The 27,204-nt window shown below is 48.2% G+C and overlaps 2 protein-coding genes across 6 annotated transcripts in view; both read left to right on the top strand.

Moving 5' to 3' along the window:
• The first annotated feature begins 5,842 nt into the window (after positions 1 to 5,842).
• GLB1 (galactosidase beta 1) overlaps positions 5,843 to 27,204 on the top strand; it is an 86,453-nt gene continuing 65,091 nt past the window's right edge. For all 3 annotated transcript variants that reach the window (XM_027040566.2, XM_027040567.2, XM_027040564.2), the window contains exon 1: positions 5,843 to 6,036. In XM_027040566.2, coding sequence (XP_026896367.2) covers positions 5,854 to 6,036 — 183 coding nt within the window. In that variant the 5' untranslated portion in view covers positions 5,843 to 5,853. The remainder of the gene's footprint in view (positions 6,037 to 27,204) is intronic.
• TMPPE (transmembrane protein with metallophosphoesterase domain) lies at positions 5,897 to 12,817 on the top strand. Of its 3 annotated transcripts, none has more exons than XM_053221732.1 (2): positions 5,897 to 6,036; positions 8,040 to 12,817. In XM_053221732.1, exon 2 carries the CDS (start codon positions 8,150 to 8,152, stop codon positions 9,491 to 9,493), a length of 1,344 nt encoding a protein of 447 aa, XP_053077707.1. In that variant the 5' UTR covers positions 5,897 to 6,036; positions 8,040 to 8,149; the 3' UTR covers positions 9,494 to 12,817. The 3 variants fall into 3 exon arrangements, with proteins under 3 accessions (XP_053077707.1, XP_053077709.1, XP_053077708.1); XM_053221734.1 differs by lacking the exon at positions 5,897 to 6,036 and adding an exon at positions 6,044 to 6,327; XM_053221733.1 differs by lacking the exon at positions 5,897 to 6,036 and adding an exon at positions 6,044 to 6,675.

The raw sequence follows: 27,204 nt of genomic DNA, 5'->3' as shown, positions 1-27,204 counted from the left end.
AGAAGGGGTGGGGGGGAGCTATATAACAAGGTATCATGTCTTTTTAGTGGAGGCTTTTTTTTCCCCTTGCTTTTAACATACATTGTTTAATACTTCTAAAACCTATTATAAATTACAATTAATAGAATTTTCTAAATATTAGAAAAGTAAAGTTAGTTCATTGTTTATGCTGAAATACAGATCCGAACTGCCATTAAGACTTGAAATTTGCTGAATAAGAAATCTTTGTTAGGACTTTAAGGGAAACCAGATTGGCCAAAGGGGTTGAGATTGAGTCTTGTGTGCAAAAAAGCCCCGTTGGGATAGAAAAACAGGGTTTTCATCTGTGTTACTGGGCCACACCTCTCTCTCCCCTTCATTGTTCTTAGCACATGAGGCCCCTGTGCTTCTTAAAACTTCATCTTTGGTGAAGGATCAGTTTTGTTTCTGTGGTTATCAGTGCTTCTCCCCATGGTTCAAGGGCTGATCCTGCTGTAAAATGAAATGAAATGAAATGAAATGAAATAAAATAAATAAAATATAATATAATATAAAATAAAATAATAAATAAAATAGATAAAAATAACTAGTAGAAGGAAATAAAAATAGACACAGAAAATTCACATCTTCTGTTTTCATTATTTGATTCACCTGACAAACTTTCTCAACTTGCCACAGGTTTCTAAAGACCCACACTGAATTCCGGAACATATTTCATGCCTCTGGTACTCAGACCACACTCTGAGTAGCACTGGTCTACATGAGAGCATGCACTGTGTTTGTGCAGGTAAACGTCTCACCAGAGATGAGTCCCCACAGGGCAACCGCCTGCTCCTGGTCATTTCATGTCCCCCACAACCTGGAGCAGCAAACTCTACACGCGCACTTGGGCAGGCACTAAAAAATAAAGTATCAATAGAAGCACAGCCTTGGAAAAATAACTCCTGCTAAATTCAGGCAATAGGACTTCAGAGCCTTCATTACCACCCAGCCCTGTGGTGAGTCAATTAACTCCTCTGTGCCTCAGGTTTCTCATCTGTGAAATGTGGGCAACAATAGCAATTTGGATTATGAGGCAGACGTGACACATTGCTGCTAAAGCATCGGCTCAAGTACAATGCAAAGTCAAGTACTAAAATCTCGGAAGCAAACTGCGATCTACACTCCCTGGGCAAGCTTTCACTGTAAAGCGCCAGATAAAAAATATTTTAGGCCTCGTGGGCCTTAAGGTCGCTGTTGCCATAGAGCAGTTACACATACAATGTCGAGGATGGGGAGTGGCTGTGTTCTAATACTTCATTTGTGGACACGGACATTGGAATCGCATATCGTTTTCAAATGTCACAAAATGTTATTCTTCTTTTGATTGTTTCCCAACCACTTAAAAATATAGACATAATTCTTAACAGACGGGCCATACAAACACAGGCAGCAGGCCAGAGTTAGGCTGCTGGCCTTTGTCAACCCCTGTGCCTCGATTCAGTTACGAATGCCTGCTGTATGTTATCACCGTGGGTCTTTATTACAAACCGGGAAAGAAGGTGGGAGAAGTTGAATCTGCCACGTGCTAAGGATTAAAAGATTTTTTTAAAGTTTCATTTTGCAATAACTCAGATTTGGAAAAAAAGTTAAAAAAAACGGTACATGGGGCACCTTGGCAGCTCAGTCAGTTAAGCATCTGACTCTTGATTTTGGCTCAGGTCATGATTTCATGATTTGTGAGTTCAAGTTCCGTGTTGGGCTCTGTGTGGAGCCTGCGTGGGATTCTCTCTCTCTCTCTCTCTCTCTCTCTCTCTCTCTCTCTCTCTCTCTCTGCTCCTCCCCAACTCATGCTCTCTAAATTAATTAGTTAGTTAATTAATTAACAAACTTAAAAAAAGAAAAAGAAGAGGGGCACCTGGGTGGCTCAGACGGTTAAGCATCTGACCTCTGCTGAGGTCATGATCTCACAGCTTGTGAGTTCAAGCCCTGTGTCGGGCTCTGTGCTGACGGCTCAGAGCCTGGAGCCTGCTTCGCATTCTGTGTCTCCCTCTCTCTCTCTGCCCCTCCCGGCTTGTGTTCTCTCTCTTCCGAAAATAAATAAACTTTAAAAAGAAAGAAAAACAAAAAACAGTACAAAGAATTCTTGGTTGATTCCTAAAATGTCCATTTTACCATATTTGCTTTATTGTTCTGCGTGTGTGTATATACACATTTTTTTCCCTGAACTGTTTAAGACTTGCAAAGGTGATGCCCTTTTATTACCTAAAACCAAAGACATTCTTTTATATAGCCACGGTGCGACTATCAAAATCAATAAATTAATACAAAACTATTGTTTAATCTTTAGACTTTGTACTATCAAACTCAGGAAATTAACCTACAGGCCTAATTCTGACATCATCAGCTGTCCTACTAATATTCTGTATGTGCTAATGTCTTCTATCCATCACCTCCGCTAACTTCCCCAACTACCCAGTGAGTTTGATATTATTATCCCTGTGTTACCAGTGAAGGAGCTGAAGCTCAGAGAAGTTAAATAACTTGCCCACAGTCACCCAGAAGGCACAGCTGGGATTTTCACTCAAGTGTACCAACTTCCAAAGCCCTTGGTGTTCGGTATTGGACCAGGATCGCAGAGTTTGGAAAGGACTTCCCAGTACAAGGAGAAGGAGCTGGTGTTCCAGGGATGAGAAGGATCCGAGCAGGGCAAGCCATGACTGGTTCTCTGTTTCTCAAGGAAATGTCCGGTGGGGAAAGACAAAGGAGGCAACAAACGGAATTTTAGTTATTGTTACATAATAAGAAAAGGTTTTTTTGAAACACTTTTTAAAAGTAAAATATAACTTTTTAACTTATTTTAAAAACAGATACAGAACCTGACACAAAACAAATAAGTTAATGAATTCTTTAATGGAGAAAACCCTTGTAACCACCACCCTCCAGTTCAAGAAACAAAACCCTCCCAAACCCCAAAAGCCACTGCATGGGTGGGGTCCCAATCTCAGCTCCCCATCCCCATAAGTAACCACTATTCTTGACTTGTAGAGTTATTTCTCCCAGCGTTTAAAAACCAAATTAATGCCTGGGGGTGCCCGGGGGACTCAGTCGGTTAAGCGTCCAACTTCTGATTTCGGCTCAGGTCGTGATCTCACGGTTCGTGAGAGCGTCGGTCTCTGTGCTGACAGTGCAGAGCCTACTTGGGATTCTCTCTCTCCCTCTCTCTCTGTCCCTTCTCTGCTCGCATGTGTGTGCACTCTCTCTCTCTCTCTCCCTCAAAAACAAATAAACATTTTTAAAAAACTAAATTCAGATTTTTAAATGATCCACAAGTTGTACAAAATAATGCTAAAGAAAAAATTATTCTGATACTTGTTAAAAGGGTAAGGAAGACTTCCTTCAAGATGTTGCAGTAAGGGAGAGAGAGAAGTTTGAAGTCAAAGTAGAGCAAAGACAGCTGGGGATTTATAGCTGACCGGCAGAGTGAGGGGTCTGGGCGTGGAAAATTACAACAGGGGATATCAAGACATTCTTGCTAAGGGCAAGTCGAGGACTTAGAAGTCAAAGGTAGGAGATGAGGAGCTTGATCGTGTGTCAAGAGTGGGGGGATTTTTCCTAAACTGACTTGGTCAGATTCTTTGCTTAACCAGGCAATGCAGGCCAGGCAAAGACAGGAGGAGCCTAACTAAAGTCTGGCCCGGGAGAGAAACAGAATCTATTAACAGAAAGAGCTTAATTTAACCTTACCTTTTATTTTCCAAAATAAGGAGTTAGCAAAATAAAATATTTAAAACAAATGAATTTTGTGCTATGTCAACTATAACTAATAAAGCTGGAAATTTTAAAAATATGTGTGTATGTATTTAAAAGCAATATTTGTTTGTTTATTTATTTTTCGAGAGAGAGAGAGCATGAGTGGTGGAGGCACAGAAAGAGAGGGAGAGAGATTCCAAGCAGGCTCCACTCTGTCAGAGCAGAGCCCAACGTGGGGCTCAAACCCATGAACCTTGAGATCCGGACCTGAGCTGAACTCCAGAGTCGGACACTCATCCAACTGAGCCACCCAGGTGCCCCCAAAGCAACATATATTTAAAAGCAAAATAGAACTACCTTATGATCCAGCAATTGCAATACCCTATGGGGTATTTCCCCAAGAACACAAGAACATTAATTCAAAGGGTTACTTGCACCCCTATGTTTATGGCAGCATTGTTTATAATAGCCAAGATATGGATATAGCCCAGGTGTCCACTGATTGTTGAATTGATAAAGAAGATGTGGTTGGGGCCTCTGGGTGGCTCAGTTGGCTAAGATTTCAGCTCAGGTCATGATCTCACGGTTCATGGGTTTGAGCCCCACATTGGGCTCTGCACTGGCAGTGTGGAGCCTGCTTGGGATTATCTCTCTCTCTCTCTCTCTCTGTCTCTCCCCTGATATATCTCTCAAAATAAATAAATAAATGTAAAACGATTTTAAAATCTCTTTAAAAAAAACACGTGGCATATATATACAATGGAATATTATTCAGCCACAAAGAGAAATGAAATCTCGCCATTTGCAATGACATGGATGGAGCTAGAGAATATAATGCTAACTAAGCAAAATCAGTCAGAGAAAGACAAATACCATATGATTTCACTCATATGTGGAGTTTAAGAAGCAGAACAGACAAGCAAAGGGGAAAAAATAAGAGAGAGAGAAAGCGTGCTCTTAATTCTAGAGAACTAGTGTGGTTACCAGAGGGGAGGTGAACTAGGTGACGGCGAGTAAGGAGTGCACTTGTCTTAATGAGCATGGGGTGAGGTCTGGGAGTGCTGAATTACTAAACTCTACACCTGAAACTAATATAACATTCCGTTAACTGGAATTAAGATTAAAATGCTAAATAAACAAACAAATACGCTGAGAAACAATAAAAGTGATTTCCCTCTGCAACTTAGTTTCCATTAAAGCTAAGACTTTCCAAGTGACAGTGAAGAGGACGTGGGATTTTCCGAGCTCAGGGGGAACGGGCCAGGACAGGATTTTAACTGAGGCTACAGGGACTGTTCTCCCCCAAGAGTCAAAGATACAGTATCATTTCACATCCAACTGTCAGATTCCCTGCGGTGCAAGGCTGTTGAGGGACTCAAGTGCCAAACTTAAAGGCGGGGGTGCTGCTGCTTCTCCTATCTCTGAAAACCCAACCGTGCAGAAGTAGAAATGCCGCAAACCCGGGTGCTTTGGAGGGTTGGCATTTGGAATTGATTTTGTCGCAGTTGAACCATAATCTCTAAAACCAGCAGCGACCTAGCACGGTGGTTCTCAAATTTCTGCATACGCTGGAGTAACGTGGAACACTTGCAAAAATGCAGATTTCTGGACCCCACTCCTAGAGTTTCTGACTGAGAGCTTCTGGGACGATGGCCTGGAGTTTGCATTTATGACAAGTACCAGGTGGGTGCAGGCACCACCCGTCGCGAACCGCCGCGTACGTCGTCCCCTTAGGTGTGTCGGCTCTCAGCTTCCCCTTCTGTCCTCTCCAGGCAGCCAGGGAGCAAGGAGACCCTGGTTGAAGCCCAACCCCGGGACGCCTTATCAAGCTGCTGACAGTCGGGCCTCCCGATTGCCCGTCCAAAGGGACCCTCCCACCCGCAGCCACTAGCAAAATCCAGATAGAGCCACCCTGGGGTCACGCGCCCGCCCGCGTCCCTGGGCTCCTCCGCGCCCCACCCCCGGCCGCGGGCCAAGGCTCCATGGTCGCGGGGCGGAGCCGGCGCGGGGCTGGCTGCAGGGCCGACGAGGGGCGGAGCAGGGGCGGAGCGAGGGGGGGCGGGGCGGAGCCGGCGCGCGGCTGGCTGCAGGGCCGGAGAGGGGCGGGGCGAGGGGCGGGGCGGGGGGCGGGGCCGGCGCGGGATGGGCCGCAGGGCCGACGAGGGGCGGCGCCAGGCCGCGGGTCCTCGTCTGAGCGACGCGCGGCGGCTGGCCGGCGCGCTGACTGCGGAGCGGAGAGGCCGGAGGATGGACTTGCCCGGGGCTGCTCGCCTTCTCTCTCTGCTGCTGGTGCCGCTGCTGCTGGGCCCTGCGCGCGGCCTGCGCGTAAGTCCGCAGGAGAGGGGGCAGGCTGGCGGGGTCCGGGCTGCGGCGGCGGCCAGCGGGGGTCCTGCGGGCCGTGGGCCCGGGGCTCCCGAGTGCGTCCCGGAAGGCAGGCAGGCAGTCAGACCGGCAGGCAGCCGACCGGGCGCAGGCAGTGGGCCGGCCCTCCCGTCGGGGGCGGGCCGGGCGGGGCGCGCTTCCTTCCCGGTAGCTCTGCGGCTTGCGTGCTCTGTCCGCGTTTTCCCTTTCGTTTGGACCCACTTCCCCGTCGGTGCAAGGACGGGGCGAGACGAGGTGCGCCCAGACCCTTGCAGCCTTGCAGGTTTCCGGAGCGCGCAGTATTGGAGGCGCCGTGGGCTCTGGCGTGAGGCGCCCTCCCTTGCCCATTTCGGGAGCTGCTGAGCGCTCCGGAAGGAGAAAAATGGGGTCAGGAGAGGCCCGCGCGATGGAAGCGTTGGACTGATTTCCTTCGAAGTGTTGTCTTTTCAAACATCTCGTCCCCTTCTCGGCACTCCCTGCTGCCTGCTTTAGGCTTGGGTTTCCCGGGTCTTCAGGGTCTGGCGGTGCAGGCCAAGGGTGGGCCAGAGGTAGGCTGCAGGTGGTGGCCCGCGTTGTTGGAGGGGGGTCTGGCGGAGCAAGTAGGTGAGTTGGTGGGTAGGGCGAGATTGGCGGGGGAGATGGACAGCCCCAGTTCACTTGTCAGAGCTAAAGCGGGGGCCTAGGGGCCTCCAGACCGCCGCCTGGGGAGGCCAGCATCACAGCCGCGGAAAGGTTGGCGGGTGGGGGGCGGGCAGGCAATCGAAATGGGCACCTGTCTCCCTGCACGTTCGGCCAACCGGCTGTGGTTCCTCCGAAAGTTTGGGTGGGCCGAGGCTGGGGCGTGTTTTCAGTAGAAGGTGGTGGAATTTGGGCCCATTGACTTGTAAATTGCACCGCTGGCTAAAAGGCTTTCAGTAACTTGCCTAGGCAGAGAGAGGTCATACTTTTAAAACTAAGGGTGAAAATTTTAAGTAGTTGAAAAACACCTGCTGAAAACAGTGGAACATGGGGTTCTTGGGGAAAGATCACTAAAATCGAGTTCTTGCTAACTTCCATCTCTGGTCTGTGGTTTCCACGCTCCGTTTTTGTTTTTGTTGTCTTAAAGGCCTGAAGGAGCCCTTGAGTGAGAGCTACGCAGCTTTGAGAACCACTGGCCAGGGGGCACTGGGGAGCAGTTCCCCGGGAACATTGGCAGAGAGAGAGGAGGAGGGTAGATTTAACCCGTACCTGGGAGGGTTGGGGGAAGGGAGAGATGGGCATTTATGGATAAGCTTGTGGACAGGGCAGCCCCCTGGGCTAACTTTACCTTAGAAATTAAAACAGAAAATTTAAAACTATTTATTAACTTATTTCAGAAATAATCGTTATAGATTCACAAACTATATTTATATATATAACTATATATTAACTGTATATATATACACACACATATATTTTGAAAAATAACAATATTTCTCCCCAGAGCTTAGGAGGAAGAGTGGCACTGCTTTACATTTTTGCAAATCTCTTTCCCGTCTGTCAAGTCCTTGCCAGGTCACATGTCACAGAGCCTCACGAGGGGTCCACTATGCACTCGTGAGAGAATGAGAATGGAGAAGGCGGGTACAGCCTAGGGTTATCGTGGAAATCGTTTTGACCACATGATCCTCCCGCGAGGCTCGCCCCAGACCACACTTTGCAAACTGCAAATTTAGGATAATGTTTTTCTTATTATAAAAACAAAAAAGTTCCTGTGCTTTGTGGAAACACTTTTACATATTTTCAGAACACTGTAAGTAAGAAAATGAGAACTGCCCATCACGTTACAATCCGCTGTGTCTGTATTTTAATAATCAAGTGTAGCAACCGCCAGATTTGAGTGGCTTGGATTCTAGGCGGGTTGGGTAGATGTGAGTGGCCTTCAGGTTTTGAATGGGGACAAGGAAGCTCTAATATCCCACAAAGCTGACGCGGGTTCCTGGTTGCAGGCGGAGCTGACCTGGAAACCTCTGCTTGACCACTGTCCTTTCTAAGGAGCTCACCTTCCAGAGCCCGCCCGCCCAGAACTGGCAGGGGACCCTCTTAGGAGCAGAGAAAAATGGCGATCTTCAGGCAGCTGTCCCTGCGTGCAAAGGCTGCCCTGGCCGCCGGCACTGTCTTCGTGTCCATGATTGTGTCCCGCTCCTGTCTGGCGGGGAGCCTTGAGCTCCGGGCCTGGCGTTGGCTGTTCCGCCTGCAGCTCGCCCTGTTTGCCAACTCGCTCATGCTCATTGGCTCCCTCTACATCTGGCGGAGCACAGTCAGCAACCTCAGCCACTGCCCGGGCGCCGAGTCCGCCTGTTTCCAGCTCTGGAAGATGGCGGTTGTGGCGTTTCTGGCCCTGGCCCATTCCAGCTTCTTCACCATGCTCTTTTTAGTGGCCGAGGAGCCCTATCTCTTCTCCTTGGCAGCCTACTCCTGCCTCGGGGCGTACATCATCATGGTCTTCTTCCTCTGCACCCTCAGTGGCATGGAGCAGGCCTATCAGCTCGTGGCCTGGCGCAGCGGCAGGGTCGTGGGCGGCCTCGACAAGACAAGGAAGGTGGCGGTCAGGCCGGCCCTGGCGGTGGCAGTGACCGCTGTGCTCAGTGTGGCTGGGCTTCTGAACGCCGCCCAGCCCCCGGCCGTGAAGACCGTGCAGGTGCCCGTCCGTCAGCTGCCTCCCTCGATGGACGGCCTCAAGATCGCGCTCCTCTCCGACATCCACTTGGGCCCTACCGTGGGCAGGACCAAGATGGAGATGTTCGTGAGGATGGTGAACGTGCTGCAGCCAGACGTCACAGTGATCGTGGGGGACCTCTGTGACGCGGAAGCCTCCACCCTGCGGACGGCGGTCGCTCCTCTGGACCAGCTTCGCTCGCGCCTCGGCGCCTACTTCGTCACGGGGAATCACGAGTACTACACGTCGGACGTCAGCAACTGGTTCGCGCTGCTGGAATCCCTGAACGTCAGGCCCCTTCACAACGAGAATGTGAGGATTTCCGCCACGGGGACCCAACCCGGGGGCGCTGAGGACGACGACTGGATCTGCTTGGCTGGGGTGGATGACATCGAGGCGGACATCCTGCACTACTACGGCCACGGCATGGACCTGGTCAAGGCCCTGGGGGGCTGCCGCCCGGACCGCCCCACCATCTTGCTGGCTCACCAGCCCCTGGCTGCCAAGAGAGCCCTGCAGGCTCGGCCGGATATTAGCCTCATTCTTTCTGGGCACACGCATGCCGGGCAGATCTTCCCTTTGAACGTGGCAGCCTATCTCCTCAACCCCTTCTTCGCCGGCCTCTACCAGGTGGCCCAGACCACGTTTGTGTACGTCAGCCCGGGCACCGCCTACTATGGGATCCCCATGAGACTGGGCACCAGGGCAGAGATTACCGAGCTCATCCTGCGGCGGGCTCCTTGAACCTGGCCCTGCCCTGTGCGCCCCTTCAGAGTCCTCGCCCTTCACCCTCCGTCCCTCTTCAGAGCGGGTGGCCTGCTTTACCCCCTGCAGCCTCCGCTGCCCAGCCCTGCCCTGCCCACGCACGCTCGGCCACAAGCCTGTCTTGAGCAGTAACTTGCGCTGGGGCTGCCATGGCGAGCATGGGCTGGTTTCCTCCGCAGATGGCCAGTTGCTTCTTTATGTGTGTCTGCGAGGCCACTGACGTCCCGTATGTCAGAACAAGCGTCCCTTTTCCAGGTGATGTGGAGTGAGCCCTCCTTGTCCGCAGAGCTCACGGGGCCGCGCCGAAACGGGGTTGCCTGAAAGCGACACCTCTGAAAGCAGAACAGAGAGGAACACTGGCAGTCTGAAACCCTCTTTAGGACTTGGGCAGTTTCCAGCATCACTGGAAGGAGCTTCGGGGGAAGGGGCGGGGTGGCCAGGTAAGCCAGAACAGGCAAGAGGGAGGCCCCTCTGGCCACTGGGGAAGAATGGTTGCTTTTCCCCGCTGGCTCTGGCAGAGTCACCTTTACTGAGGGCATCGGCCAAACCCGCGGGGACACAGGGCCCGTGCTGTCCTGGGCCTCGAGTGATACTTTCACTGCCTGTGCTCCTGGGCCTTTGGGATCGGGGGTGGGCTGGAAAGACACAGGAGCACGGTGGTAGGCGATGGGATGCTAAGGGTTCCGCTGCTGAGGAACTCAGAGGGGGCTTCCCTCCCTTGGCTCCCTTTATGCACCGCTTGGGGGAGGTGACGAAGGACAGGCTACTTTTCCCTGTTTGAAGGCGAGGAGACCGAGGCCGAGGGAAGTAGGGCATTGGCAGAATGACAGGGTATGTAGGAGATTCCTGGCTAGAAGCCGGGTCCCCTGCCTCCTCTTCTGCTGTCCCGTGGGTAAGTAGTTGTATCTGTTACAAGCGAGTGCAGGATTCAGACACATCTGACTGTGCAAAGAGAACGCACAAGGGCTTAGAGCCTGCTGGTCTTTCAGAGTGGTTTGCTTGAGGCTGGTTTCCATTTGTCCACGATTACTCGGGCCAGAGCCCGGAAGGAGGTTGGCTGCTTTCAGTGTAGGGTGTCTGTTACCCTGGAAGAAGAGTCGGGAGGCTGCGTGCCCCTCCGGGCGCCCCACCGCCACCCCTCACCCCGGGTTCGGGTCTGTGTCTTGTGAGGCACTGAGGTTTGCTCTCCACGGGGGAAGTTGGGAGCTGCGCGGGGAGCGGCAGGGCTTCGTGCTCTGTCGGGGCCTCCAGGCCTTCCCTTCCCCTGGGCCCCGGCTGTGGGTGGCCGGGACTGTCTTCCCTGCTGGGTGGCCTCTGCTCCCACACCCAGCCCTCCATCCCCCACTCCGTCAGCGTTATCCTGGGGCTCTGGCCATAGGACCGTGGTGCCATGCGGCCGGGCTCTCGACCCTCCGGAGTGACCCCACCCTGCCGGCCAAGCCTCTTGGGCCAGAGGCCAGATACCCTGTGACCCTGAGGCCGAGGTCAGTAAGCTCTCCTCTTAGAAAAAGTTGTACTGGGAAGCTTGGCGACCTCGGCTCAGCGGTGGCCCTTTTGTGGTCGAGAGTCTTTCTCCACCGCCCTGCCTGGAGAGGCTCACCCGCTGCTCCAGGGTCAGGTAGCGGCCCGCACGGGACTTGACCTCACTGAGCCGCGGTTTCCCTCACCTGAAAATGAGGATAACTTAGCTACCTCAGGATGGTTTCACGGGGAGAGTATTGAGGCGTGGCGTCAGGTACGCGGGGCACAGTCACTCAGGAGGCACGGGGTGGCGTCAGTATTTAAACATCACGTGGGGCATGCCAACCGCGTCAGGCACGGGCGCCCGGAGGCACCTGTTCTGGAGCAGTAAAGCGGGGAGTGTGAATGGGTAACCCGCTGCCAGGGGCCAGCGATCAGGGTCAAGGCGGCAACTGCTGGGGTTTGCTTTCCTTGCCCGTGCTGCTGGGTCCGGTGCGCATTCTGCCTCAGGGGGTTTCTTCAGCCTCCTCCTTGCCTTCCCGTGTACGACACACAGAGTCCCCGGGGATCCTGGGGGCCACCTCTCCTGTCGGCAGGCAGCGAAGATGCTGACGGTGAGCCCGCCAGGCAAGTTTCACATGTGTCTTCTAGTCGAGATTTCAGTGGTTTCCTCATTTTGTATCCCCTTGTGTTCCATTGTCCTTGCGGCCGGGAGCAAGTTTGGAGAGCACGACCCTGGCCTTTCTTTTCATACGGTTGGTAGACGGCGGGATCAGAGGAGAGGTGGCCTTGCGCGGGGTGGCAGGCCAGCTCCCAGGATCCGACCCCCTTCTCCACGGTGCCACGCCTAGCTCGCCACCCCGTCCTGGCCTCGGGGTGACTGTACTTCCAAACCCTCCCTCTGCCTCGGGACCTCACCCTGTTTTGTGGATCGTTCTAGTTGCCTTTCCAGTTCTGCTTTGTGTGGATTTCACCAGACCACGCTGCCCGATGCCGCTTTTCTGGCACCTTCCGGCGCACCTGGTGGTGGTCGACTTGCCTACCCGGTTAGTGTGCCGCTTTCTTCAGTGTGGCTCTTTCTCACCCCGTGTCCTGAGCTTTGCGATGTCAGCTTCCTTCAGCTTCCTTATGTCTTGTCTTGCACTTTGTGTCTTTTTTCTCTTGGATGCCATCAGGCAGGGCCATCCTGTGTGCCTTGGGAGTACTCCGCACCTTCTCATGCCTGCTTTGTGTTCCACGACGTGGACAGAAACTGGCGGGCCACTCCCCACGGCACCCTTTGCACCTCTGTTCCCCGTTCCTCCTCGTTTACTTGCCTTCTTTGTTTTGTTGGGTTTTGGCTGGGGGAGGCGGTGAGGAACATTTACTTGAAGCTTGAAAATTCTTTCAATTTTCTTTTAGTTTCCTTTTTTTTTTTAATTTGTTAAACACAAGTTGAGATGTAATGCTTTATTTATTTTTTAATGTTTATTTATTTTTTTTATTTAAAAAAAAATTTTTTTTTAACGTTTATTTGTTTTTGAGACAGAGAGAGACAGAGCATGAATGGGGGAGGGGCAGAGAGGGAGACACAGAATCGGAAGCAGGCTCCAGGCTCTGAGCCGTCAGCCCAGAGCCCGACGCGGGGCTCGAACTCACGGACCGCGAGATCGTGACCTGAGCTGAAGTCGGACACTCAACCGACTGAGCCACCCAGGCGCCCCTAATGTTTATTTATTTTTGAGAGGGACAGAGACAGAATGCGAGTGGGTTAGGGGCAGAGGGAGAGGGAGACACAGAATCTGAAGCACTGAGCTGTCAGCCCAGAGCCTGACGCGGGGTTCGAACTCACGAGCTGTGAGATCATGATGTTCAACCAGCTGAGCTGCCCAGGCGCCCCAAAATGTAATGCTTTTTTTTTTTTTTTTTAATTTTTTTTTTGACTTTTTTTTTAATTTTTTTTTTTGAGACAGAGAGAGAGCATGAACGGGGGAGGGGCAGAGAGGACCTGAGCTGAAGTCGGACGCTCAACCGACTGAGCCACCCAGGCGCCCCTGTAATGCTTTTTAAAAATGAACAATAGTGTGTGATAAATTCATGCTATTCCATCCTTTCCAAACATCCAAGCACCCTTTTCTCCCTTTATTTTGTTTTAAACTTTCTTACCATGAAATGTAAAAACATTCGCAAAGTAGAGAGGATAGCATCGCGAATCCCCAGGTACTTACTCATCATGCAGCTTCAACAGTTAAGACCATCCTGCTGTTCTTTCTCAGGTACTGCTGCCTCATACTCTTTCTTTTTTGGCTGGAATATGTTGAAGCAAGTCTTAGCATAGCTTCACCCAAAAATACTTTACAAAAAGCGTATCCATAATGCCCTTGTATCCAATAAAAGTAATAGTAAGTCTTGGTTTTCAAGTAATCTCTACACCCAACGTGGGGCTCGAATTCATAACCCCCCGATCAGGAGTCGCATGTTCTAGTGACTGAGCCAGCCAGGTGCCCTGGTAATAGAGATTCTTTAAAACCATTTAATACCTAGGTAGGAGATCTGGGGCTGGAAGCCCGGCCTTCTACCTCTCGATAAAGGTGTTTTCGCCCCCCTCCATTTCAGGCTTAAGTAGTTGTATCTGTGACAGGTGAGCCCAGGATTAAATGCAATTAACTGTGTAGAGAATTTGTGTTCAGTTTTTCCTGATTGTCTCAGTTGTCTTTTTTTCATCGTGATCAAAAACACCTAGTGTCAAATTGATCATCTTAATGATTTTTAGGTGTGCCATTCAGTCGTGTTAAGCGTATTTCCGTTGTTGAAGACTCCATTCCTTTTTAAGGCTGCATAACATTCCCTTGTAGGTACCTACTACGTTTTGTTTATCCGTCCACCCATCCCTTCAGTGGACCTCTGGGTCGTTTCCACCTCTCGTCTGTTGTGAGTGGTGCTGCGACGAACACGGGTGTGCAGACATGTCTTCGAGGCCCCGCTTTCTGTTCTTTTGGATGCACACCCAGGAGTGGGACTGTCGGATCATACGTTAGTTCTGGTTTTCATTTTTTTGCGGAAGCTCACTACTGTTTTCTGTGGCAGTTCCACGATTTTACATTCCCACCACGATGTACGAGGGCTCCGGTTTCTCTACGTCTCTACGTCCCCGCTTGCTCTCTTTTTTTTTGATAATGGAGTGAGGTGATATTGTGGTTTGGATTTGCATTTCTCTGATGATTAATGATGTTGAGCATCTTTCTCTGTGCATATTAGCTACTAGTCCATCATCTTTGGAGAAACGTCCATTCAAGCCGTTCGCCTCTTTTTCAAATCAGGTTATTCGATTTTTGTTTTTATTAAATTATAGGAGGTCTTTATATATTCTCGATATTGACCCCTTATCACATAAATGACTTGCAAATATTTTCTCTCATTCCAAAGACGGACTTTTCACTCTATTGGTTGTGCCCCTTGACAGGCAAAAGTTTTTAAGTTTGATGTCCTATTTGTCTGTCTTTGTTTTTGTGCCTGTGCTTTGGTGTCATATCCCCAAAATAATTAACCGAATCCAGTGTTGAAGATTTTCCCCTTTGATTCCTCCTAGGAGTTTTATGGTTTTGGGTCTAATATTTAGGTCTTTAGGCCATTTTGAGTTAATTTTTGTATATGGTATAAGGTAAGAGTCCAATTTCATTTTTTTGTATGTGGATGTCCAGTTTTCCCAGCACCACGTCTTTTTTTTTTTTTTTTTTTTTTTAGTTTACTTTTGAAAGAGAGAGAGAACAAGCAGGGGAGGGGCAGACAGAGAGAGAGAGAGAGAGAGGGAGAGAATATCCAAAGCAGGCTCCAGGCTCAACTGTCAGAAGTGCCCAATGTGGGGCTCAAACTCCTGGACCGTGAGATTATGACCTGAGCTGAAGTTGGATGCTTAATTGACTGAGCCACCTGGGTGCCTTTCCCAACACCGTTTTTTGAGGAGACTGTCCATTCCCTGTCAAGTGATCTGAGAGTCCTTGTGGAGACCGTCTGAGCATATATGTGAGGGTTTATTTCTGGCCTCTCTAGCCTATTGCATTGGTCTGTTTGTGTTTTTATGCTGGTATCACACTGTTGATTACTGTATCTTTTGGCATCCGGAAGTGTGAGTCTTCCAACTTTGTCCTCCTTTTTCAAAATTGTTTTTGGCTACTTGGGGTTCCTTGAAATTCCATATGAAATTTAGGATGAATTTCTGCAAAAAATGGGGTGGGATTTTGATAGAGATTGTGTTGAATCTGTGTATCACATTGGGTAGAATGGACATCTTAATGTTTGTTCCTCTAATCCTTTCCTTCATTTCTTTAAGCAATGTTTTGTAGCTTTCAGTGTATGAGTCTCACTCACCTCCTTGTTTAAGTTTATTAAGTATTTTTTTAAATGCTGTTGTAAATGAAGTTGTTTTCTTAATTTCCTTTTCGGATTGTTCATTGTCAGTGTATAGCAATGCACCTGATTTTTATATGTTGATTTTGTATTCTGCTATTTTGCCGAAAATTTTTCATTAGTTGTAACAGTTTCTCTCTCTCTCTCTCTCTCTCTCTCTCTCTCTGGTATATGAAACTTTTCATTTGTTTTTCTTGCCTTGTTTCTCTGGCTAGGACTTCCAGTACTCTGTTGAATAGAAGTGGTGAGAGCAGGCATATTCTTGCCTTGTTCCTGATCATAGAAGAAAAGTTGCAGCTTTCGCCACTGAGTATGGTGTTGGCTGTGGGCTTTCATATGCGGCCTTTAATATGTTGAGGTGATTTTTTCCTATTCCACGTTTGTTGAGTGTTCTGTCATTAAAATGGTGTTGAAGCTTGTCGAAACTATTTCTGCCTCAATCAAAATGATCATGTGGTTTTTGTCCTTTATTCTGTTAACGTGGCGATTGACTTTCATATGTTGAATCATCTTTGCATTACAGGAATAAATCTTACTTGGTCATAGTATATAATGCCAAGTTGTTGAATTCACTTTGCTGGTATTTTATTAAGGATATTTGTATCAATATTCATCAGAAATATTCATCTGTAGGGGCACCTGGGTGGCTCAGTCGGTTAAGCGTCCGACTTCGTCCCAGGTCATGATCTCATGGTTCATGAGTTCGAGCCCCACATCGGACTCTGTGCTGACCGCTCGGAGCCTGGAGCCTGTGTCTCCCTCTCTCTCTCTGCCCCTCCCCAGCTCACGCTCGCTCTCTCTCTCTCTCTCTCTCTCTCTCTGTCAAAAATAAATAAAAACTTAAAAAAAATCATTAAAAAAAAGAAATATTCGTCTGTAGTTTTCTTGTTATGTCTTGTCTGGCTTAGGTATTAGAATAATGTTGGCCTTATAGAATGAGCTTTAGAAATATTTTCTCCACTTTGATTTTTTGCAAGAGTTTCAAGAAAATTGGTGTTGATTCTTTAAATGGTAGAATTCTCTGGTGAAGCCATCTGGTCTTGGATTTGTCTTTGAGATTTTCAGTTAGTGACTCACTTTTCTTTCTAATTATTGGTCTCCTCAGATTTTCTATTTCTTTGTGATTCAGTCTTGGTAGGTTGTATATTTCTAGGAGTTTTTTCATTTGTTCTAGATTACCCAGTTTGTTGGCATATTATCATTCATAGTAGCATCTTACGATCTTTTTTTATTTCTGTGGCATCAGTTGTAACATCTCCTTTTTTATTTCTGATTTTAGTTATTTGAGTCTTCTCTCTTTCTTAGTTAATCTAGCTAAAGGTTTGTAAATTTTGTTGATTTAAAAAAAAAACTCCGTTTCATTGATTTTTTTCTGTTGTTTTTCTATTCTCTCTTTCATTTATCTCTGCTCTGATTTTTACTATTTCCTTTCTGTTAGCTTTTGGTTTAGTTTATTTGGCTTCTTCAGGAATTACGTCTTTTTACAGTTCTTTTGTTAGAATCATAATCTAGAAACAAGGTCCAGGGGCACCTGGGTGGCTCAGTTGGTTGGGCATCCGACTCTTGATTTTGGCTCTGGTCGTGATCTCACAGTTTGTGGGATTGAGCTCCACAGAGCCCACTTGGGATACTCCCCCTCTCCCCCACTCTCCGTCTCTCTCGAAAATAAATAAATAAACCTAAAAAATAAAAAATAAAAACAAGGTCCATATACCATATGTGATATATTTCTTAAATCTAAGTCTATAAAACATCCTCCCTTCTTTGTGTTGTTTACTTGGTCAAGTTATCTGGATATTATTTCTTCGTATTTCCTACATTTTGGATTTGTGGTAATGTTTACTGTGTTGTACTATCCCTCATTTTCTGTGAACTGGTAGAGCTAGAGATCTATAAAAGTTACAGCTAGAGGCTGGATAGAATCACGTTCAACTTTTTTCTTTTTTGGCAGGAAGACTTCACTGCTTTCAGTGATGCTAAGACTGACCCAGGTGTTGCCAGCTTGACCCCTCCACTAGAAAGTTCCTCATCATCTTCTCCTCTATGACTGTTTCAGCAGTCATTGATGGTTATTACCTAAAGTCACTGTTCCACTAGGGATTTCAAAATGATTTTTTTTTTAACTTTGGTATATTTAATACAGAATTTAGTAGGCCAGAGTACTGAATAGGCTTCCCAGGACTAGTTGGTTACTTAGCTTTTCTATATTCAAGAGACAATGGAAACTTCTTTTACCTCTGCTCTGAATTCTGAAGGATTTTTTGGAGCACTCAGAAAATCTAATCATGCCATCAGCCCCCAAAGTGGTGATTTTTCATTTCATCATTTCTTCTGTATTTACTAACTGTGGTTCTTCTACAAAGAATTCTTTTCATCAACTGATTGTTCTGAAAAAGTCTATAACGAAGGCAAGATAGATGCTAGACTCTTTCCCTCTATTCGTTGGTTTCCAGAATGAAGAGTTGATTCCCCAGCAAACTGCAAAGATGAACCCATAAGCTTTTCTTTGGGTTGGGAAGGAGTATCATGAATTTGACTCTTTTCATATATCTGATGTGTTTCAGTCCGTTGAAGTGATAAATCTTTTGATGCTTACAATCTCCTGTCCTTGGCCAGTTGGAGCCAGATTGTTTCTGTGGCATTTTGTTGTGACCCTAATAGTTGTTGACAGTTTTGGGCTTATTTTGTACGTGTTTTGCCCCGGATTTGGACTAAGTAATTTCTGGAAGGAGTTCCAGGTTCCTTTTAGTGGGAAATATTTAGAGGCTATGGTTTAAGTGTTAGAGGAGTTAAGTGCTGCTCACTAGTGTCATTTCTAAGCTGTTTCAGTGGCTATTGCTAGGAAATATTTTTTTTAGGAAGAGAAAAAAATAAGTTATATTAGTATTAGTATAGTATATTATAGTATATTAGTATAGTATATTAGTATAGTATACTATAGTATAGTATATTATATTAAATATTAGTATTTCCAATTCAAATGGCAGATTATGGGCTTTTTTTTTAAATAGACTTTATTTTTTAGAGCAGCTTTATGTTCACAGCAAAATTGAGTGGAAGGTATAGAGATTTCCCACATAGCCCTGATTACAGGGTTTTTACCTCACTTTCTCTGATTTTATTTCTGAAAATGTTGGTTGCTAATGACCAGTGTCATTTCTTATTTACTATATCCTACTTCTGTATATTATGGATTCAAAATAGCAATAAAATATTACTAGGGTGAAATCTGCAGGATGCAGTTTTGTTTGTTCGTTTGTTTTACCTGAAATGCAGCGTAAGATGTATTTTTGTCCTTAGGCTAAATACCGTCAAAATATTATTTCAAATTCACTTGAAATCGTCCTTTCCTGTGTGGAAAGTTAGGTCTGTTTTCAACTTTTAAGAATTGTTTTATAATTTTAAGACTCGTTTTTTGGTCTTTTTAGACTGTGTGCTTCACCTCTTCTCTGAGATGAGGGGGCAAAATTAAATCTGTAACTGCCTGTGAGTCCTGGAGGATTAGGAACTGGCCCCACACTGTGTTTCTGCCATTTTCTCCTCCGTTCTGCCATTTCCCTGCCTCTTCCACTGCCATTCACGCTCTCCATCCGCCATCTTTAGGAATGCTGGATGGAAATCTTTCTGGAACAAGAGAGGCATAAATAAATGAACAAACTTGATGAAAATAGAATGCATGAGCCATAGCAGTTCATCCACAAATTCTTCCACATCCATATTGATTGTCCCCATTCCCTGTGGCTCTTTTGCTTCAGACGTGTGGCTGATGTCCTGGTGCTTCCATAACACTGGATGTTTGAAAGGCTCTTAGCTCTGGCCCAAAGTTTGTTGTGGAGTCATCTGAAATAGTCCTTCTCCGTCTCTTTGTTCTGTGAGCTGAGGGATCTGGGAAGCCCATGTGTACCAACTCTCTTCCATTCCGATCTTCTCTGCTGCCCTTAACTTGTCCCTCAACCCTAGGGCGCTAGTGGCCTTAGGAGGGTTGGGTCTCTGCCACTCTGGAGCTGAGCAGCTCACATCAGGAATTCTCCAGGCTTTTGGGCCTGGAGTGAAAGGGTATGTAGCGTGCTGGGGATGCAAATCCATTGAATGGGTGCTTTACCAGAGTTATACTCAAGGGCTTGAAGACATATTGTCTTCCCGTGGTCAACATACCTCCCAACCTGTGGTGTCACCGAGCTTTTATTTCTTTAATCCAGTGGAGGTATGTGCACAAGTAATGCAAATATGATTATTTTTAGTCCTGAGCATGAGGAAACCTGGGGAATGTTCACATTACCTGGTCATGTAAATTTTGGTATTATGTTTAACATTTTTAAGAAATGCCTATTTACCACTGAAATAATCTGAATGGAGTCAATAACTTTTAAAAATGTTATATTGGACAGTATGAGTCCCTGATGTGTAATTGGTTCAAGGATATTTTGTTTGTACTGCTGTCTTTTTTCTCCAGTGTTACTATATGCATTATGTACACGGGGGTCTTGGGAAGGTGTGCGCTTTGCCTTGCTTGGAATTGCTTTTTCTAAGTGTTTTGTGACCTCATGCATTGGAAACACTGACGCTCACAGCCCTGCACATGTGAAATAAAACCATGCTCTTCGGTATTCTGTTCCCGTGCCAGTTAATGTAGAAGGGGTGAAATCTGCACACAGGTCAAATTTTATGGTATTTGTATGTGGGGGGGTCAGCTCTGAAGGCAGATTCCCTCTTTCCTTCTCCCCCTACATTTCTCGGTGGCCTTACTTCTGTCAGAGGTACCACAGCTCCGAGATATTAAGGAGGCTGGCTCTTTTAGGCTGGATCCTCTCAGGTCCTTAGATGTTGAGGGGAGTCACTTTGCAGCCACGAAGCAGATTTTCCCTATTTACCTTGACCATGACCGTCACCATTTAGAAGCTGTCCCTTAGGGGTGACTCAGTCGGTTAAGTCTGACTTTGGCTCAGGTCATGATCTCACGGTTCGTGAGTTCAAGCCCCACGTCGGGCTCTGGGCTGATAGTGCGGAGCCTAGTTGGGATTCTCTCTCTCCTCTCTCTCTGTCCCCTCCTCCCCTCCACTCGTGCTTTCTCTCTCAAAATAGATAAATTTAAAAAAGAAGAAGAAGAAGAAGCTGTCCCTTAGGTGATGCTGCTTCTGTAGCTGTCCCTGTCACCCTGCTGCTTTTCCAAGCTTCAGAGACCTGTCACTGCTCCCTAGGTCCAAGTAACATGATGTTGTTTATATATCAGACAGCGTGACAGCCCAGGGGATGTGCTGATGACCAGGGTCTCTCATGGGAGAGAGTGGGGCAGTTAAGGGGACCTGGGACCAGAGAGAATGTGTACTGCTGTCCTGCCCACTCACAAATGGCTTTTGATCCTTTTTACCGATAGTTTTGAAAAGAACAGAACATTAGCCACAGACCCAATGCCAGAGGCTGCATTGACTGCTCCAGTGACAACACTACACCCACACAGCAGGTGCCACTCGGGCTGCTGCATGGTTCAGTTAGCAGTCCACTGTCATCCACCATGATGTGTCTGCTCTGCAGGGGCTCACATGTGATATGAATGGGGATCTGAAGAGAACGTTCTGTGAGTCTCTGCGGAGGGGGCACTAGGACCTGCCATTCCAGGAGGAATTGTAGTCTTACTTCAGATTGGTCTTGGGTTGAGTTGGGGGAGTGGGCACTTGCCCGATTTCCACCTGGCTCTTCCGTCCACGATGCCTCTGACTTACGGTAAGGGTTCTGGGGCTGTTAAGGAAAACCATCCCAATATGCACTCAGGACCGGGGAAATCGCCGGAGGATAGGACTTCTGACTTGTTGGATCCACCGTAGAAGGACCCTGGCCATGGCACCCCTTTCTCCCTGATTTCCTAAAGAGTGATAAGGGGGAGTGATGGCATGTCAGATACCCTGGTATGTCAGGTCAAGTGTATCCAGCCATCCCCACAAGGTCTGGGGGACCATTTTCCTGAGGACACAGGTACCCGAGTCCTACTGGGGAGGGGTTAGGAGAATATTCATTGGGCGTCCTGGTGTGGCATCACAGAGTTCTTCCTCAAGGGATCCATCCAACCCTCCGTTCGGTCAGTTGGCTGTTTGTTGGAGAGCTGGCCCAGAGCCAGGAACTGGAGGAAGGAATCACAATTGTCCATTGCGGTGGCTGACATCAGCCTTTTGCTCACGAGTTCTTGATTACCTTTTTCTTGTTAGACGGGTCAGGCAGCATCCTTGCTGGTTACCCAATCATCCCACCCTCTGGAAATGCTGTGGTTGATGAGCCATTGCCTGAGATTGCCACCGGTCAGCACACCCTGGCCTCGCCGGTCGTTGTGGTAATTATGTTGTCCCTCGCTGGGACATTCCGGAGAGTGTCGTCATCCTGAGTGCCACAGCAGCATTTTCTGCTCCAGCCTCGAGGCCTCGACAGCCTCGCTGGGCTTCTCGAGGATGCCAGGGCCCTGCTCAGTGGAGCATTCCTTCCTGAAGGCAGTGTTCTCTGTCCTGTCTTGGGGGATGCAGTCAGATGGTGGCCTGTTTGGTCACCGTTTTTGCATTCCCATCTCCCTGAGACGCCTCACACGTTCCTCAGGATGCCACGCCCATCCTGGCGTCTCTGCCTCGTTTCCTATAGGCCAGTATCCTGTCCAGGTTCGGAGAGCTGGCTTCCAAAAGCATAGCAACTCGGTTAAGGTCCTTCCATCAAGATGGTAACTCAGAGGTCATGGGAAAGGGCACCGTGTCAGTAAACTCCCCTCTATCCAGCCTCACATTCTGCGCCTCGAGATCCTGTCCCATGTGCCCGCGTGGTTAAGTCCTGAGCCTTACATCTCTGGCCGGAGACGTCAGTCTTTAAATATTGCCGCGGAAGCTTTTGGCATCACAGAATGGCTGACTTGAGCCCCTCAAGCGGTCTTTCTTCAAAGCTTCCAAATCTGTTAATAAAAAATCAGCCGACTTCAATAATCCTTGTAATTACTGCTACTTACCATCCCCCCGCCCCATTCCAAGGGAAGAGCTACGGCAGATGCCGGCTGTCCTTCGGCCCATACCTCCTCCCAGGCCCGCACAGGCGAGGACCTCAGAATTTGTATTTACACGCCCACTTAGCACCAGCTGTAGGGTTCTTGTTGCCGTTCGATAGATAAGAGAAATCCAGGTACAGGCTCACATCCTGAGGATCTGCTGTTTAGGCTAACCCTGGTACCCACTGTCTCAGAGTGGGTTCCTCTAGAAGTAACACACGAAATAAAGGCTTGAGTGCAGGTGATCTGAGAAGTGAGCCGAGAGTGCAGGGAGGAGGGGCAGGTGAAAAGAAGCAGAAGTCTGTTTAAGGACGTATCATGGTTCTCGCTCTGGGCAGTAGGGCCGGGATCCTGCCAGCCATAGAAGGTCTCCAGAATTGTCTGCCCGAAAGAGGAGAATGCAGTGATCCACCCCCATTGGTTGAGGGTTTTCCAGAGGGGCATGGGAACCCCCTGGATCCCTGGGAGAGCAGGTTCCCATGTGTGGCAGGAAGGCACAGAGTCCCAAGCTGTGGGTCTGGGCTGAGACACTGTCAGCATAGAGTGTACTGAGCTCACAGAGGACCGTCCACGAGGGCTGCAGCTGACATGGGTATGCTTTAAAAACAACTCTCAACCTTCTCTTTTAACTCTTTACGTATCGAAGCTGTTCCTGCAAGGTCAAGAGCATGCCCTTCGTCTCAGGGGCTGCCTAATACTTAATCGTGGCGGGGGCAGGGGGGGTACGTACACTCATGCACAATGCCCTTAGCCTAGAAGCCGTAACTCAGTTCATCAGTCCACTTTTTAATTTTATTTATTTATATTTATTTTTCCAGTTTTACTGACAAACGCCCATCACTGTACAAGTTTAAGGCATACAGCATGATGGTTTGATTTATGTATATCGTGAAATGATCACCACAGTAGGCTCAGCTGACATCAGTCTCCCATATAGATACAACAGAAAGGAAAGGAAGAAAAGAAGGGAAAACGGTTTTCTCCATGCCATAAGAACTCGTAGGAGTTTCTCTCTTCCCAACTTCCCCGTGTATCACACAGCAGTGTGAACTACAGCCATCATGCGGTGCATCACATCTTTAGTGTTTCTTTATCTTTTAACCGGAAGTTTGGACCTTTTGACCACCTTTCTCCAATTCCCGCCCCCCACTCCCCCCGCTGGCTTTTTTATTTGTGTCATTGTTTTACTAGGACAAATTTTCACACATAGAGTTGAAAGAATTTTATGCTCACCATCCAGACCCTACCATTAACATATGGTGGCCATCCATGCACTCATCAGTCCACCCCATCTTTTGGATGTAAGCTGCAGGCATTCATGTACTCCCCACTCTGAGTACTTTAGCGGGTCCTGTATCATTAACTAGGGATCAGTATTTGTTTATCGCTCTTTTTTCCCCCTTTTAAGGTGAACTTTACATACAGTGACGTATACAAACCTTAAGGGTACCATTCGGTGAACATGACAAATGCACAACCCTGTATAGTCCAGATCCCTCATTCAGCTAGATTACAGTTACCCCAGGACGTTCGCTCGTGTTCCTTCCCGTGCAATGCCTGCGTCCCTCTCCCAAAGGCAGCGACTCCTCTCATTTTTTTCCCACCATAGATTAGATTTGCCTGTTCTAGAGCTTCACATGAATGGGCTCCTCCGGTGGGAACCTTTTGTGTAGGGCTTCTTTCACTCAGCATGACATTTTTGAGATGTATCCGTGTTCCTGGAAGCCCCAATAGCTCTGTTGATGGATATTCGCTTCCTTCCAGTGTTGGACAATGATGGATAAATCTGCTGCGAACATTTGTTACAAGTCTTTTCATGAACCATGCTTTTGTTTTTCTTATAACCGAGAAAAAGCCTTTATTTTGAAGTGCGTTTTTTTTTTTAAATTTATTTATTTTGAGAGACAGATTGTAAGCAGGGAGGGGCAGAGAGGGAGAGAGACAGAATCCCAAGCAGGCTCTGCATTGTCAGCGCAGAGCCCGACGTGGGGCTCTAACCCATGAACCTTGAGATCATGACCTGAACCGAAACCAAGAGTCAGACGCTTAACCAGATGAGCCACCCCGGAGCCTCTAAGCTGCATTTGGTTTAAACAGTGTTGCAATTAAAAACAGACACACAAAGGGACAAAGAGAATACCCATGTATCCATACCTAGCTTCCATGATGATCAGCTCTGCTTTTTTTGTTTGCTCTTTTTCTTTTCCATCTGTAGTGACCTCAGAGGTTGTCATTCCACCCAGAAATACTTCTGGATGTATCTAGGGGGTGCCTGGGTAGCTCAGGCGGTTAGGCGTCGACTTTGGCTCAGGTCATGATCTCACAGTCTGAGTTCCAGCCCCACATCAGGCTCTGTGCTGACAGCTCGGAGCCTGGAGCCTGCTTCGAATCCTGTGTCTCCGCGTCTCTGTCTGCACCTCCCCTGCTTGTGCTCTGTCTCTCTCAAAAATAAATAAACATGACATGCAAAAAGATATTTTTAAAAATACTTCTGGATGTATCTCTGATGAGAACTTTTTTGTGTGTGTGTGAGGTCACCATGCCATCATTATAGCCAACAGAATGAACAGTTTTAATTCCACCCAATGCCTGGTCTGTATTCAGTTTTCCCCGTCGTAACATTGGGGGGTTTTTTTTGGCAGTTCATTAGAATCAGGATCCCATGTTGCATTAGGTTATTGTGGCTCTTAAGTTCTCTTTTGTTTTCTAACAATATCTTGTTTGATTTTTCAAAAAAAATTTTTAAATGTTTGTTTATCTTTGAGAGAGACACAGAGCATGAATGGGGGAGGGGCAGAGAGAGAGGGAGACACAGAATCCGAAGCAGGCTCCAGGCTCTGAGCTGTCAGCACAGAGCCTGACGCGGGGCTCGAACTCACGAACCGCGAGATCATGACCTGAGCCGAAGTGGGACGCTTACTGACTGAGCCCCCCAGGTGCCCCTATCTTGTTTGATGTTAATACCATCAATCTGCTGGAGCAGCTCTATCATCGGGCTTCTAGAATGTCCCTCGTTTTGCCTTTGGCACATTTTGCGTCCTTGTGTTATCATTAGATTACGGTTCATCTGAGATTCAAGTTCAGTAATGAGGACTGCTTTAGGTGGGGCTGTGTACCTCCTGTTGAGTGACAACATGAGGGACATAATGTCTTCTTGTTCCCTTTTTAAGAGGCTGAGGTTGGGGCGCCTGGGTGGCTCAGTCGGTTAAGCATCCGACTTCAGCTCAGGTCACGATCTCGCGGTCCGTGAGTTCGAGCCCCGCGTCAGGCTCTGGGCTGATGGCTGAGAGCCTGGACCTGCTTCCGATTCTGTGTCTCCCTCTTTCTCTGCCCCTCCCCTGTTCATGCTCTGTCTCTCTCTGTCCCAAAAATAAATAAACGTTAAAAAAAAATAAAAAAAAAAGAGGCTGAGGTTGAGCAGAGGAATCATGTAGGTGTAACCCACAGGTGTTAATATCTATACGGTCTTTATTTCCCCCCGATGATATGTCTTTTAAGTCTCTCTTCTTTTAAATGCCCCCGGTGTTTCCACCTGAGGCCAGTGGGAGCCTCTTCAGGTTAACCCCTGTGTCCTGCCTCTAACCACCCACCCCGGTCCTGCGACTTATACCCCCCCCCCCACCCCGTCCACTGCCCACGCGCTGCCGTCACCATGGTCCCTGACTCTGCTTCCTTTTTGCTGCCAGAGTGCCAAACATGTGAAAACCGTGTTTTCAGGCACTCTTCTGTGTAAGTCGCTGTCCGTGGCCCTTGGCCTGAAGCCCAGGCCCATGACTGGATGTTGGGGCACATTTGGTCTGGTCCTGCCCATCTTCAGCTCCTGACTGCACCGTCCCGAGGTCCCAGGCCTCCCTCTCTGCATCCCCCACACTGTGTCCTCTGCCCGTGTCCTTCCCCTTGCCTCACTCCACCTCATCCTGGGGCTCAGCTCAGGCCAGTAGTTTGCAGCCCTGGCCGTACAGTAGTACATCATCGTCTGGGCAGTTTTAGGAAACACCAGTGCCCGGGCACCACCCAAGATCAATTAAGCTCTGATGTCTGGGGGTGAGGCCTGACTTGGCGGTTTTTAAAAGTTGGCGCAGGTGATTCTGATGTGTGGCCCAAGTTGAGAGCCAGGGCTCCTTCCTCTGGGAAGCTTGTCCTTGTGTCCCACACCTGCGTTACATGCCATTTATTACCTCCGCAGCATTCCGCTCTAATCCTGACCCCAGCTTTATCGAGACACAGTCGACGGCTAACACTGTGGGTTAAGCTGTGCGATGTGAAGGTTTTATCCTTGCTCTAACCACCTGGGCCTCACCGCGTTGACCCCTGGGTCTGTCCCGGGCCACAGGGAAGCTCTGTGCAGGCTGTGACCACATCTGTGTGGCTCCCTCTGTTACTCCTCAGCACATAGTAGGGGTTTGGCCATATTTATGAAATGGATGGGAGGGAGATATTGGGGCTGGATTCGGGGGTTATTTCGATGCAGGGACGTTGCTGCACCGAGTGGGACAGAGACCTGAGTCCCTTTCTGCTGGACATTTCTCACCCACCACATCTTCTGTCCCTCCGAGCCCCTTGCCCTAGACAAGAGGGCTTCAAACAGCCTGTCCTTCTCCCGGTTGCTTATCCTTTGCTACCCGTCCCCAGAATTTCCCCACCTCACGCGCTGCTTCTGAACTCACGGAATGTGTGGGAAACCCTTGTTTGCCACCTGGTCACATACATGCCGTGAAAATGTCTTCAAACCCATCCGTTGGGCACCTGGTAAAAGAAGTAGCTTTTATATTTTTTGTGAGTTTCTTTAGGAGTTTCTTGCCTTTGAAAGGCAGCTAAAGCCTTGTTTACT

The sequence above is a fragment of the Acinonyx jubatus genome, chromosome C2, assembly GCF_027475565.1.
Source record: "Acinonyx jubatus isolate Ajub_Pintada_27869175 chromosome C2, VMU_Ajub_asm_v1.0, whole genome shotgun sequence".
NCBI lineage: Eukaryota > Metazoa > Chordata > Mammalia > Carnivora > Felidae > Acinonyx > Acinonyx jubatus.
Note: the sequence above shows the minus strand (reverse complement) of the source record. Positions and strands in the feature narration are given on the sequence as shown.